A 14643-nucleotide genomic window follows, 5' to 3' on the forward strand; every position below is an offset into this window, starting at 1 on the left:
ATAGTATTGCTATTGTTATTTTACTGCTGCTCTTTAATTACTTGTTAGTTTTATGTATTATTCTTATCCATATTTTTTTTTAACTGCATTGTTGGTTAGGGGTTCGTAAGTAAGCGTTTCACTGTAAGGACTACACCTATTGTTTTTGCCGCATGTGACTAATAAAATTTGATTTGATTTGACCTTCCTAATATTGAGTTGCACTCCCTTTTGCCCTCAGAACAGCTTCAATTCATCAGGGCATGGACTTTACAAGGTGTCGAAAGCATTCCACAGGGATGCTTGCCCATGTTGACTCCAATGCCTCCCACAGTTGTGTCAAGTTAGCTGGATTTCCTTTGGGTGGTGGACCATTCTTCATACACACGGGAAACTGTTGAGTGTGAAAAACCCAGCAGCGTTGCGGTTCTTGACACACTCAAACTGATGTGCCTGTCACCTACTAACATACCACATTCATAGGCACTTAAATATTTTGTCTTGCCCAATCACCCTCTGAATGGCACATACACAATACATGTCTCAACTGTCTCAAGGCATAACAATCCTTCTTTAACCTGTCTCCTCCCCTTCATCTACATTTACCAAGTACACTCCTAATGTTTTCCTAATGTTTTGTACACTGTGTATAAACACAGCTAAAATGTGTAGTTTAAAACCTGACCCTATCAAACAGCAAACATTGTTTGATTCCTGTGTGATACGTCCTGACTGGTGTTGGGGAACAGAGTCAAATGAAGGCCGTGTTCCATTGATGTCACACTTACATATCTTCTATATTTGAGAGATGTCTACAAACAGCACATACAGTGCATTCGTAAAGTATTCAGACACCTTTGCTTTTTCCACAGTTACATTACAGCCTTATTCTAAAATGGATTAAGTTAAAAAAAAATACTCATCAATCTACATACAATACCCAATAATGACGAAGCAAAAACAGGTTTTTAGAAATTATTGCTAATTTATTCTATTTGGAAGAAGTTTTGAACCACTAAGACACAGCCTAGAACTGGCCGCTTGGCCAAACTGAGCCATCGTGGGAGAAGGGCCTTGGTCAGGGAGGTGACCAAGAACCCGATGGTCACTCTGACAGAACTCCAGCGTTTCTCTGTGGTTGTCCTTCTAGAAGGACAACCATCTCTGCAGCACTCCACCAATCAGGCTTTTATGGTAGAGTGGCCAGACGGAAGCCACTCCTCAGTAAAAGGCACATGACAGCTCACTTGGTTTGCCAAAAGGCACCTAATGGACTCTCAGACCATGATAAACAAGATGATCTGGTCTGATGAAACCAAGAATCAACTCTTTGGCCTAAATGCGAAGTGTCACGTCTGGAGGAAACCTTGTACCATCCATACGGTGAAGTATGGTGGTGGCAGCATCATGCTGTGTGGATGTTTTTCAGCAGCAGGGACTGGGAGACTAGTCAGGATCAAGGGAAAGATGAACAGAGAGATCCTTGATGAAAACCTGCTTCAGAGCTCTCAGGACCTCAGACTGGGGCAAAGGTTCACCTTCCAATAGGACAACAACCCTAAGCGCACAGCCAAGACAACGCAGAAGTGGCTTCGGGACAAGTCTCTGAATGTCCTTGAGTGGCCCATCCAGAGCCCAGACTGGAACCCGATCGGACATCTCTGGAGAGACCTGCAAATAGCTGTTCAGCGACGCTCCCCATCTAACCTGACAAAGCTTGAAAGGATCTGCAGAGAATAATGGGAGCTTGTAGCGTCATAACCAAGAAGACTCTAGGCTGTAATCACTGCCAAAGGTGCTTCAACAAAGTACTGAGTAAAGGGTCTGAATACTTATGTAAATGTGATATTTCAGGTTTGTATTTGTAATAAAAACCTGTTTTTGCTTTGTCATTATGGGGTATTGTGTGTAGATAAAAAAAATATGGAAAAAGTCAAGGGGTCTGAATACTTTCCGAACGCACTATATCATCTACTCATGGCTCCCGAGTGGTACAGCGGTCTAAGGCACTGCATATCAGTGCTAGAGGTGTCACTACAGACCCTGGTCCAATCCTGGGCTGTATCTGAACCGGCTGTCATCGGGAGTCCCATAGGGCAGCACTCAATTGGGCCCAGCGTTGTCCAGGTTAGGGGAGGGATTTGCCAGGGTAGGCCGTCATTGCAAAATAAGAATTTGTTCTTAACTGACTTGTCTTGTAAAATAAAGATTAAATAAAAATAATTGTAAAAATTCCAGGTGGAGACTACTAAGCAGAGAAGTGTGTGTCTGCCTGCTTGTGAGCATGTTTGTGCATGCATGAGGGAGTAACTGAAATGGCATCACCCTATACTGCATGTGTTTTGTCTTAGACATTGTTTACATTTTTTCATTCGCAAACTCAAAGAGCTTGTGATATGTAATGCCACACGGAGAAGATTTATTTTGCTATGGAAAAAAACAGAGGCTTTATCCCTAAAAAATATCAAACAACATGTCAATAATATGAACAGTCCCAGATTAAGTTAAGCTGTATACTTGAACAAGAAAGAGGAAAATCATTGTAACCATGTAAAGAAGGAGATGGGATTTAGAAGACTTACACAGGACATGAACATGAATATATAAAGGCTGTTTTCTAGAGAGCCAGCAATGCAGTGTGTTGGCCACAGTTGAATATGTCAAATCCATCTAAATGCATGGATTCAGGAATTCAGTTGCATTCCAATTGAACAATTCCAAATAAAACTGACTGGAAGTGAAATGGAATTGACCCCAACAATACATAGGATCATCCATCTAACTATTAACATCAGGGTGATATCTAAGAGATGTGTAGTTCCTGTATACCCAAAGTAGTCCCATTACAACCAGAAACAATAACAACCGAGATAACACTGAACTTGCTTAACCCTTACCGAAAAAACACAACTTCACATGTGGAAAATCATGTGATTTCACTTTGTGAAATCATGTGAAAACATGTGGTTTTGTAACACTTCACATGTGGATCGTTTGCACATGAGGTTTCACAGGTGATGTCCTGCAAACAAAAATGAGTCATTAGGATGTCCCCGGAACTTCATGCAGTCTTTACAACTCACGTATTTGACACACTTGATTACATTGTGTATGTTTATTTATACAGTAAATACTATTGAATATGTCCTCACCTGGGATTTGAAGTTACAACCTCTTGGTTCACGGCATTCAGAGCTTCCTGCTACACCACCATGTCTGTGTCAATAACTGATTACACCTGTATTCCTACCCTTTGGACTTCAAAGTAAATCTCAACTTTGTTAAAAATACACTCAAGAACAACTATTATATTTATCATAGTGATTCAGGAGTAACATTAAAACAGAATAATATGCCCCACCAACATTAGACAACTATACAAATTGCTGAAACTAAAATAGCAGTGCAGATGGCACTCTTTTGCTAAGTGCAGAGATGTATTAAAGTTAATGAATCTGCAGGGGACTTCTGAGAATGCTACAGACTTTGTGGCACAGCAGAATGATCAGTGTACCCCACATCGAGAGGTTATGAGTTCAAATCTCATGTCAAATGTAATAATATTGATTAAATATGTTTACACTATTTGGAGTTTTGCATGTGAAAACCTTTCAAATGTTATTACGTTTAGTTTCATGGTATCACATGTAAAAAATGTACATCCTGATGTTGTCACATTTATTTCACATGAGATGTTTTCACATTCTCAAATGTTTTCACATGTGTAGTTTCATGTTATCACGTGTTGCTTTTATACACTGCTCAAAAAAATAAAGGGAACACTAAAATAACACATCCTAGATCTGAATGAATGAAATAATCTTATTAAATACTTTTTTCTTTACATAGTTGAATGTGCTGACAACAAAATCACACAAAAATAATCAATGGAAATCCAATTTATCAACCCATGGAGGTCTGGATTTGGAGTCACACTCAAAATTGAAGTGGAAAACCACAATACAGGCTGGTCCAACTTTGATGTAATGTCCTTAAAACAAGTCAAAATGAGGCTCAGTAGTGTGTGTGGCCTCCACGTGCCTGTATGACCTCCCTACAACGCCTGGGCATGCTCCTGATGAGGTGGTGGATGGTCTCCTAAGGGATCTCCTCCCAGACCTGGACTAAAGCATCCGCCAACTCCTGGACAGTCTGTGGTGCAACGTGGCGTTGGTGGATGGAGCGAGACATGATGTCCCAGATGTGCTCAATTGGATTCAGGTCTGGGGAACGGGCGGGCCAGTCCATAGCATTGATGCCTTCCTCTTGCAGGAACTGCTGACACACTCCAGCCACATGAGGTCTAGTATTGTCTTGCATTAGGAGGAACCCAGGGCCAACCGCACCAATATATGGTCTCAGGATCTCATATATGGTCTGAGGATCTCATCTCGGTACCTAATGGCAGTCAGGCTACCTCTGGCGAGCACATGGAGGGCTGTGCCGCCCCCAAAGAAATGCCACCCCACACCATGACTGACTCACCGCCAAACCGGTCATGCTGGAGGATGTTGCAGGCAGCAGAACGTTCTCCACGGCGTCTCCAGACTCTGTCACGTCTGTCACATGTGCTCAGTGTGAACCTGCTTTCATCTGTGAAGAGCACAGGGCGCCAGTGGCGAATTTGCCAATCTTGGTGTTCTCTGGCAAATGCCAAACGTCCTGCACGGTGTTGGGCTGTAAGCACAACCCCCACCTGTGGACGTCGGGCCCTTATACCACCCTCATGCAGTCTGTTTCTGACCGTTTGAGCAGACACATGCACATTTGTGACCCGCTGGAGGTCATTTTGCAGGGCTCTGGCAGTGCTCCTCCTGCTCCTCCTTGCACAAAGGCGGAGGTAGCGGTCCTGCTGCTGGGTTGTTGCCCTCCTACGGCCTCCTCCACGTCTCCTGATATACTGGCCTGTCTCCTGGTAGCGCCTCCATGCTCTGGACACTACGCTGACAGACACAGCAAACCTTCTTGCCACAGCTCGTATTGATGTGCCATCCTGGATGAGCTGCACTACCTGAGCCACTTGTGTGGGTTGTAGACTCCGTCTCATGCTACCACTAGAGTGAAAGCACCGGCAGCATTCAAAAGTGACCAAAACATCAGCCAGGAAGCATAGGAACTGAGAAGTGGTCTGTGGTCCCCACCTGCAGAACCACTCCTTTATTGGGGGTGTCTTGCTAATTGCCTATAATTTCCACCTGTTGTCTATTCCATTTGCACAACAGCATGTGAAATTTATTGTCAATCAGTGTTGCTTCCTAAGTGGACAGTTTGATTTCACGGAAGTGTGATTGACTTGGAGTTACATTGTGTTGTTTAAGTGTTCCCTTTATTTTTTTGAGCAGTATATTTTTTCATATATTATCACAGATTTTTTTTCAATTGCAAACAAGCATCGGTCAATACTGAAGCCATTTTTTCAAAACTCTTTACATAGTCTTCATTACCAACATACATCTTGGCCAAACCATTAATATCACCTCCAAAACCAAAACACTTCATACATGTTTCAAAATAAGCTTGTTTGACCATAACACTGGCAACAACTCTCAGTCAGAGAGCATACATTGTCACTCATAACACACTGACCTAAAAAACACTAACAGGGAGCATTACATAAATGATGAACTTTTCTCTTTGAAGTCGCTCTGGATAAGAGCGTCTGCTAAATGACGTAAATGAAGTTTGAAGGATTTTTCACATAAATCAGTATTTCATTGTAGAATAAGAATAACACCTTTTCACTGTATTGACTGTGCTAAAGGATATGTAACAAGAATGAATCAGAAAAACAGCAATTTGCTTCAATAGCCTTTATTTTCCTATATCTTTGCATATAGTAATTTACTTGTGAAAAATAAAAAGTTGAAACAAAAAACAAATTCCTGAAATTCCAGGGCTGCAAAAATACTCATAAAAAAAACATCAACAACATGTGTAGTATAATCATTCATACTGTACAGTACTGTGAGGGTTCTAGTTCTGCCTCTCTACTGCATTTGGCCACAAGTTCTCATCAACATCTCATCTTATGTCTTCTCTGGTGATGCATCTTGGAAAGAATCTTCTGGAATGTCTAATCCAACCCTGGCAGTCTTCAGGAGAAGTGTCTCCACACCCCGCTTTCATGGCATCCAGTAAGGACATCTGGTCATGTGGATGATGGTCATAAACCTTCCACCTCCACGCAGAGAAAAACTCCTCTATGGGGTTTAGGAAGGGGAAGTATGGAGGCAGGAATAGTACTGACATCCTGGGATGTGCAGCAAACCAGTCTGTGACTACAGCAGGGTGGTGGAATGCCACATTATCCCACACAACAACAAAGGTAGGGGAGTTTCTTGCCCCTCTCTCCTCCGCTGGCACAAGTCGATTATGCAGGTCATACAGAAAATAAATGAGCCTCTCTATATTGTGGGGGCCAATAAGTGGTTTGTGTAACAGCAAACCATCATTGGACAGCGCTGCACACATTGTGATGTTAGCTCCTCTCTGGCCTGGGACATCCATGGTTGCTCTCTGTCCAATCACATTTCTTCCCCTGTGACGTCTTTTTGCCAGGTTGAATCCAGCTTCATCCACAAAGATGAAGGTATATTCAGTTTGTCTGGCTTTCTTCTCCATTACTCTCTAAAATATAGTAAATCCACAGTTTTACAGTACTTTACATTATGCATAGCTGTGTATGTACCCTGTTTGGTTATTGAACAGCCATCTTACCTGGACATATTGATACTGGAGCTCCTTCACACGTTCACCGTTTCTCTTAAAGGGTACAGTGTACAACTGCTTCATCCTTATTTATGTTTTTCTAGGACTCTGGCAATTGTCGTTGTGCTGACCGTATTCACATTCCCAAAAGTGATATCGTCTGCCAGCACTCTGTCCCGAATTTCCCGCAGTTTTATTGCATTGTTGCCAATTACCATGTTAACAATGGCAATTTCCTGCGCATCTGATAATATTCTGCCTCACCCTCCTGTGGGAGCAACCTTTGGATTCTACGGAAAAACACAAAACAATAAATATATTTCAAAATGTCAGTACATGTAAAAATGTGAACATACTGTATTGTACTGTAATGTGTAGTTAAATTATCATTGAAGGATGCACATCTCACCTGTTGTTTTGCCGGATAATTTGCACTATTGATGCTGCTGTTGAACGCTGCAGATTTGGTTGCACCCTTAAACCGGCTTCTCTCAAAGAGAGACCAACATGGTCAATAATTGTGTCCACTTTTCTATATGTTTAAATCTGGTTACTGCAGAAATGCACGACATTAGCCATCATTCTGTTTTGAATGTGTTTTTAACCGTTTCGGAAACAGTGTGTTAGCATTTGAAAACATGTGCTGCAAATATATAGTTTTGCAGGTGATGGAGTATGAATGAGAAAAGAGTTCATTGATTTCGGAGAATGTGGCCATTGAATGTATTTTGTGTGAAAGCAATGAAAAATGATTCACCGTTTGGTCCACATACACTTCTGTTTCGCTGATTGTGTGAAGAGTTTTGACAATGTGACTTCAGTTTTGACCAATGCATGTTAGCAATTGAAAAAAACTGTAACTTCACATAAGATTTTGTGATATTCATATGGCTTTTCCATCTAAAATGACAAAGACTATTTCAGTTATTCTTCCTTTTGTTAACTGTTCCATGAAATTCATACAGAGCTTCTAAAAAGTGTATTCTGAGAAGCTCCTTACTTTCAGGGTAACTGGAAATTGCATGATTGCTAAACATGCTTTCTGAGGGCTTTTATGATAATGGAGGGCTTTTATGATAATCCACTATGCTGATCTTAACCCTGCTGTGCACCGTATGCTAATAGTAAGTGAATTAAATATCATTAGCCAGCCCCTTGGGGAAGAGTGCTTATGGAAGTACACTAACCAGAGCTAAGCTAAGATACGAACTTCCTACAGGGATGGAAAGTTCTCCACTAACTAACTACCCTGATTCATAACTATTTTCAAGTAAAAAAAATGTGTAGAATTCCTATTGAGGCTTTTTTTTTTATAGATGAGGACTCTAAGAAGGTTATCTAATGGAAGAATCACTACTATCAACTTGGCTCAATTACAGATGACTCAATAAGAAATAGGATTACATGATTTTAATTCTTTCATTCATATATGCGTGATCAAATGTTGTTGACTTGTTTAGATTTTTGGCAGTTGTTTCGATTTCTCGTTCTATGACAAACAATTAAAATGTTAGGTGAAATTTGCTGTTGCAAGTGAGAACAGCAGAAGTCTGATTGGTTCAATGAAAAGAAAGAGAGGCACTAAAAGTGATGATCTAAGCTTGTAAAAAAAAAAGGGGTAAAAAGAGAACTTAACAAAAAAAGAAAGACAATTGGAGATCAGTCAACCTAAGAGTGCTGACTAGGCATGATCAATCAATCAATGCAGCAGGAGTCACAGCAGTCAATGAGGAAGGAGAAGGGTGGGATAAAGTCTTGAAATCTACATGGTTCTGTGTGTGTGTGTCTTGTTGCACCACATTACATATTACCTTGAATGGGAGTTGGTGTTACGGCACTGTGTGTGTGTGTGTGTGTGTGTGTGTGTGTGTGTGTGTGTGTGTGTGTGTGTGTGTGTGTGTGTGTGTGTGTGTGTGTGTGTGTGTGTGTGTGTGTGTGTGGGGGGGGGGGGGGGGGAGTGAGAGTGTGGGGAGTGAGAGTGAGAAAGAGTAAGAAAGTGGTTGAAAGGATACATGACATGTCATATGATTTTACTGCTGATAGGTAGAACACACACACAAATGAGGGGAACACAAGATACCAAGTGTAGAAATATCCTACCTGCTGAAGTTGTCTCCTCCTCACCATCTGCTGCTGTAGAGATAGAGGGAGGGAAAAGGGGAGGAAGGGAGAAAGGAGAGAAAGAGAGAAAGAGATATAATTGTGAGGTAATTAGAAAGGATTTAATGGTGTAACTCCATCATGAACACTGAATGTTTTGCATTTGCAATAAACTCAATTGGATGAGTGACAAACTCTAGGTTACAGTGCCTTGCAAATGTTTTCATTCCCCTTGGCATTTTTCCTATTTTGCTGCATTACAACCTGTAATATAAATAGATTTTTATTTGGATTTCATGTAATGGACATACACAAAATTGTTCAAATTGGTGAAGTGAAATTACATGTTTTTTTTTTTTCATTTTTAAATACAAAAATGTGAAATGGAAAAATAGTGCGGGCATATGTATTCACCCCCTTTGCTATAAAGCCCCTAAATAAGATCTGGTACAACCAATTACCTTCAGAAGTCAAATAATTAGTTAAATAAAGTCCAACTGTGTGCAATCTAGGTGTCACATGATCTCAGTATATGGGTTAGATTCCCACAGGGGACCAGTATGAACGAAAATGTATGCACTCACTACTGTAAGTCGCTCTGGTTAAGAGTGCCTGCAATATGACAAAATGCATACATTAGACTAATATTGCAAAGGGCAGACTGGGACAAGAGTTTGACTCTGGTGTGTTATCCACACCAAACCACATCATTGTGCGCGCCATAAACTTACCACCTAATTTTGGGTTGACAATTAGACTATAGTTGCTATATATTACTGTCAAAATAACATACAGCTTTATGTGCACTAACTAATATCATAGGCTAAATAATTTGGGGGTCAACACCTGAGGAAGTGGAAACACATTAACTAAATAGATTGCTAACTTTAAATGTAATACCCAGTGCTACTAGGTACAGTGGAAGTTTACATATACCATAGCCAACTACATTTAAACTCAGTTTTTCACAATTCCTGACATTTAATCATAGTAAAAATGCCCTGTCTAAGGTCAGTTAGGATCACCAATTTATTTCAAGAATGTGAAATGTCAGAATAATAGTAGAGAGAATGATTTATTTCAGCTTATATTTCTTTCAACACATTCACAGTGCGTCAGAAGTTTACATACACTCAATTAGCATTTGGTAGCATTGCCTTTAAATTGTTTGAATTGGGTAAAACGTTTTGGGTAGCCTTCTACAAGCTTCTACAATACGTTGAGTGAATTTTGGCCCATTTCTCCTGACAGAGCTGGTGTAACTGAGTCAGGTTTGTAGGCCTCCTTGCTCGCACATGCTTTTTTAGTTCTGCCCACAAATGTTCTATAGGATTGAGGTCAGGGCTTTGTGAGGGCCACTCCAATACCTTTACTTGGTTGTCCTTAAGCCATTTTGCCACAACTTTGGCAGTATACTTGAGGTCATTTCCATTTGGAAGACCCATTTGCAACCAAGCTTTAACTTCCTGACTGATGTCTTGAGATGTTGCTTTAATATATATATATACACAATTTTCCTACCTCATGACGCCATCTATTTTGTGAAGTGCACCAGTCCCTCCAGCAGCAAAGCACCCTCACAACATGATGCTGCCACCCCCGTGCTTTACAGTTGGGATGGTGTTCTTCGGCTTGCAAGCCTCCCCCTTTTTCCTCCAAACATAACGATGGTCATTATGGCCAAACAGTTCTATTTTTGTTTCATCAGACTGGAGGACATTTCTTTAAAAAGTACAATCTTTGTCCCCATGTGTAGTTGCAAACAGTAGTCTGGCTTTTTATGGCAGTTTTGGAGCAGTGGCTTCTTCCTTGCTGAGCGGCCTTTTAGGTTATGTCAATATAGGACTCGTTTTACTGTGGATATAGATACTTCTGTATTTGTTTACTCTAGCATCTTCACAAGGTCCTTTGCTGTTGTTCTGGGATTGATTTGCACTTCTCACACAAAAGTACGTTCATCTCTAGGAGACAGAACGCGTCTCCTTCCTCAGCGGTATGATGGCTGCGTGGTCCCATGGTGTTTATACTTGCATACTATTGTTTGTACAGATGAACGTGGTACCTTCAGGTGTTTGGAAATTGCTCCCAAGGATGAACCAGACTTGTGGAGGTCTACAGTTTTTTTTCTGAGGTCTTGGCTGATTTCTTTTGATTTCCCCATGATGTCAAGCAAAGAAGCACTGAGTTTGAAGGTAGACCTTGAAATACATCTGTCATGGTGAGTGCTACTGGTGGAGAAGTCAGGTGCAGGAGAGCAGAGAGTTGTGAACAGGCCCACACTTTATTTGGGTAGAGGCAACAAAACAGACAGACACCACTGTGTCAAAACCTCCAGCCAAAGGATAAAGTGCAACGTGCGAAACAGTCCAAACAAAATGAGCAAATGTTACAATAAACAACCTTTGTGAAAATACCACGGAAAATACGGGAAAAATCCCAGTCTAGCACGTACACACGAAACACGTAACAATTACAATTTCACACAAAGACATGGAGGGGAACAGAGGAATAAATACATGCAGTCTGATTAGGGAATGAAAACCAGGTGTGCAGGGAACAAGACAAAACAAATGGAACAATGGAAAAATGGAGCGGCGATGGCTAGAAAGCCGGTGACGTCGACCGCCGAACGCCGCCTGAACAAGGAGAGGAGCCGAAGTCGTGACAACATCCACAGGTACACCTCCAATTGACTCAAATGATGTCAATTAGCCAATCAGAAGCTTCTAAAGCCATGACATCATTTTCTGGAATTTTCCAAGCTGTTTAAAGGCACAGTCAACTTAGTGTATATGAACTTCTGACCCACTGGAATTGTGATACAGTGAATTATAAGTGAAATAATCTGTCTGTAAACAATTGTTGGAAATATTACTTGTCATGCATAAAGTAGATGTCCTAACCGACTTGCCAAAACTAATTTGTTAACCTGTTGGGGCTAGGGGGCAGTATTTTCACGGCTGGATAAAAAAACGTACCCGATTTAATCTGGTTACTAATCCTACCCAGTAACTAGAATATGCATATACTTATTATATATGGATAGAAAACACCCTAAAGTTTCTAAAACTGTTTGAATGGTGTCTGTGAGTATAACAGAACTCATTTGGCAGGCAAAACCCTGAGACATTTTTTGACAGGAAGTGGATACCTGATGTGTTGAATTACCTTTAAGCCTATGCCATTGAAACACACAGGGGCTGATTAATGTTTTGGCACTTCCTATTGCTTCCACTAGATGTCACCAGCCTTTACAAAGTGTTTTGAGTCTTTACTATGAGATCTGACCGAACAAGAGCCTTGGAACGGTGATGGCCGATTAGACTCTGGCGCGCGAGGTCATGTTGGGTACCCTCGTTCCAATACGTTTTAAAAGAGAATGCATTCGTCCACCTTGAATATTATTCATGTTCTGGTTAAAAAAGGCACTAATGATTTATGCTATACAACGTTTGACATGTTTGAACGAACGTAAATATATTTTTTCCCCTCGTTCATGAAGTGAAGTCCGGCGGGCTTAGATCATGTGCTAACAAGACGGAGATTTTTGGACATAAATGATGAGCTTTTTTGAACAAAACTACATTCGTTATGAACCTGTGATACCTGGAAGTGACATCTGATGAAGAGGATCAAAGGTAATGGATTATTTACATAGTATTTTCGATTTTAGATCTCCCCAACATGGCCGTTTGTCTGTATCGCAAAGCGTATTTTTCTGGGCGCAGTGCTCAGATTATTGCAAAGTGTGATTTCCCAGTAAGGTTATTTTTAAATCTGGCAAGTCGATTGCGTTCAAGAGATGTAAATCTATAATTCTTTAAATGACAATATAATATTTTACCAATGTTTTCTAATTTTAATTATTTAATTTGTGGTGCTGACTTGACTGCCGGTTATTGAAGGGAAACGATTTCCTGAACATCAACGCCATAGTAAAACGCTGTTTTTGGATATAAATATGAACTTGATAGAACTAAAAATGCATGCATTGTCTAACATAATGTCCTAGGAGTGTCATCTGATGGAGATTGTCAAAGGTTAGTGCATCATTTTAGCTGGTTTTATGGTTTTGGTGACACCTGTCTTTGATTTGACAAAACATTACACACAGCTATTGTCAATGTACTCTCCTAACATAATCTAACTTTATGCTTTCGCCATAAAACCTTTTTGAAATCGGACAACGTGGTTAGATTAAGGAGATGTTTATCTTTCAAAGGGTGTAAGATAGTTGTATGTTTGAAAAATTTGAATTTTGACATTTATTTGGTTTCAAATTTCCCGCTCTTGAAATGCACCTGCTGTTGATAGGGTGCACCACGGGTGGCACGCTAGCGTCCCACATAGCCCTTAACAAGAAATTGTGAAGTGGTTGAAAAAACGAGTTTAATGACTCCAAACTAAGTGTATGTAAACTTCCAACTTCAACTGTATGTATTCATCCACAAGTAAATTTAATGTCCTAAAATAACTTTGCAGTTGTAGGCTAATACCCATGAGACTGTCACGTTTGTTGTCTGGAATGGAGGACCAAAACGCAGCAGGAATGTGGATGCTCATCTTGTATATTTATTTAAATAACAAGAACACCAAAAACAACAAAACGAAACGAACTCACGAACAACAAAAACAGTCTTGTCAGGCTCACACTCAGCAAAACAAGAAACAATCTCCCACGAACACTAACCCAAACAATTACCCATATATAGGACTCTCAATCAGAGGCAACAAGAAAGCACCTGCCTCCAATTGAGAGTCCAACCCCCCATTAACCTAAACATAGAAATACAACAAACCCGAAAGAACATAGAAATACCAAAACATAGAACTTAGACCAAAACCCCAGAAATAATAAATCAAACGCCCTACTACATAAAACACCACCCCGAACCACATAAAACAAATACCCTCTGCCACGTCCTGACCAAACTACAATAACAAATAACCTTTATACTGGTCAGGACGTGACAGACATAGTGTTTTCCTTGATGGCCAAAAAGCTACATTTTAGTCTCATCTGATCAGATTACCTTCTTCCATATGTTTGGGGAGTCTCCCACATGCCTTTTGGTGAACATCAAACGTGTTTTCTTTTTTTCTTTTAAGCAATGGCTTTTTTCTGGCCACTCTTCCGTAAAGCCCAGCTCTTTGGAGAGTACGGCTTAAAGTGGTCCTATGGACAGATACTCCAATCTCCGCTGTGGAGTTTTGGAGATCCTTCAGGGTTATCTTTGCTCTCTTTGTTGCTTCTCTGATTAATCTCTTGACGGTCGCCTAGGATAGGGGGCGCCACAGCGCATTTTGAAAAAAATGTGTGCCCATTTTAAACGGCCTCCTATTAAAACTCAGAGGCTAGGATATGCATATAATTAACCTGTTAGGGCTAGGGGGCAGTATTGACACGGCTGGATAAAAAACGTACCCGATTTAATCTGGTTACTACTCCTGCCCAGTAACTAGAATATGCATAGAATTATTGGCTTTGGATAGAAAACACCCTAAAGTTTCTAAAACTGTTTGAATGGTGTCTGTGAGTAGAACAGAACTCATATGGCAGGCAAAAACCTGAGAAGATTTCATGCAGGAAGTGGCCTGTCTGACAAGGTGTCGTTCTTCTTGTCTCTGTTTATTGAAGAGTGAGGATCTTAGCTATAACGTGACACTTCCTACGGCTGCCATAGGCTCTCAGAAGGCGGCAAAATGCTGAATCGTGGCTTTGCAGGCTCTGGCTGAAAAAAAAGTAGCGCGTTTGGGTAGTGGCTGGTTACAGTGCAGTGAGACTCAGGCTCGTGCCCGCGTCGACAGAAAGCTTTCTTTTCCTTTGTCTGTTTACCTAAAAGGATATTCCCGGTC

At 40.7% G+C, this 14643-nt stretch overlaps 1 protein-coding gene across 3 annotated transcripts in view; it reads right to left on the minus strand.

The window, feature by feature from the left end:
• The window catches only part of LOC106580141 (EGF-like repeat and discoidin I-like domain-containing protein 3), a 314416-nt gene that overhangs the window by 198946 nt on the left and 100827 nt on the right, over nucleotides 1–14643 (minus strand). For 2 of the 3 annotated variants that reach the window (XM_014160861.3, XM_014160859.3), the window contains one exon: nucleotides 8788–8820. In XM_014160861.3, the coding sequence (XP_014016336.3) occupies nucleotides 8788–8820 (33 nt within the window). The remainder of the gene's footprint in view (nucleotides 1–8787; nucleotides 8821–14643) is intronic. The other variant, XM_014160860.3, reaches the window with a different exon arrangement.

This window comes from Salmo salar, chromosome 20 (genome assembly GCF_965601325.2).
Source record: "Salmo salar chromosome 20, fSalSal1, whole genome shotgun sequence".
NCBI lineage: Eukaryota > Metazoa > Chordata > Actinopteri > Salmoniformes > Salmonidae > Salmo > Salmo salar.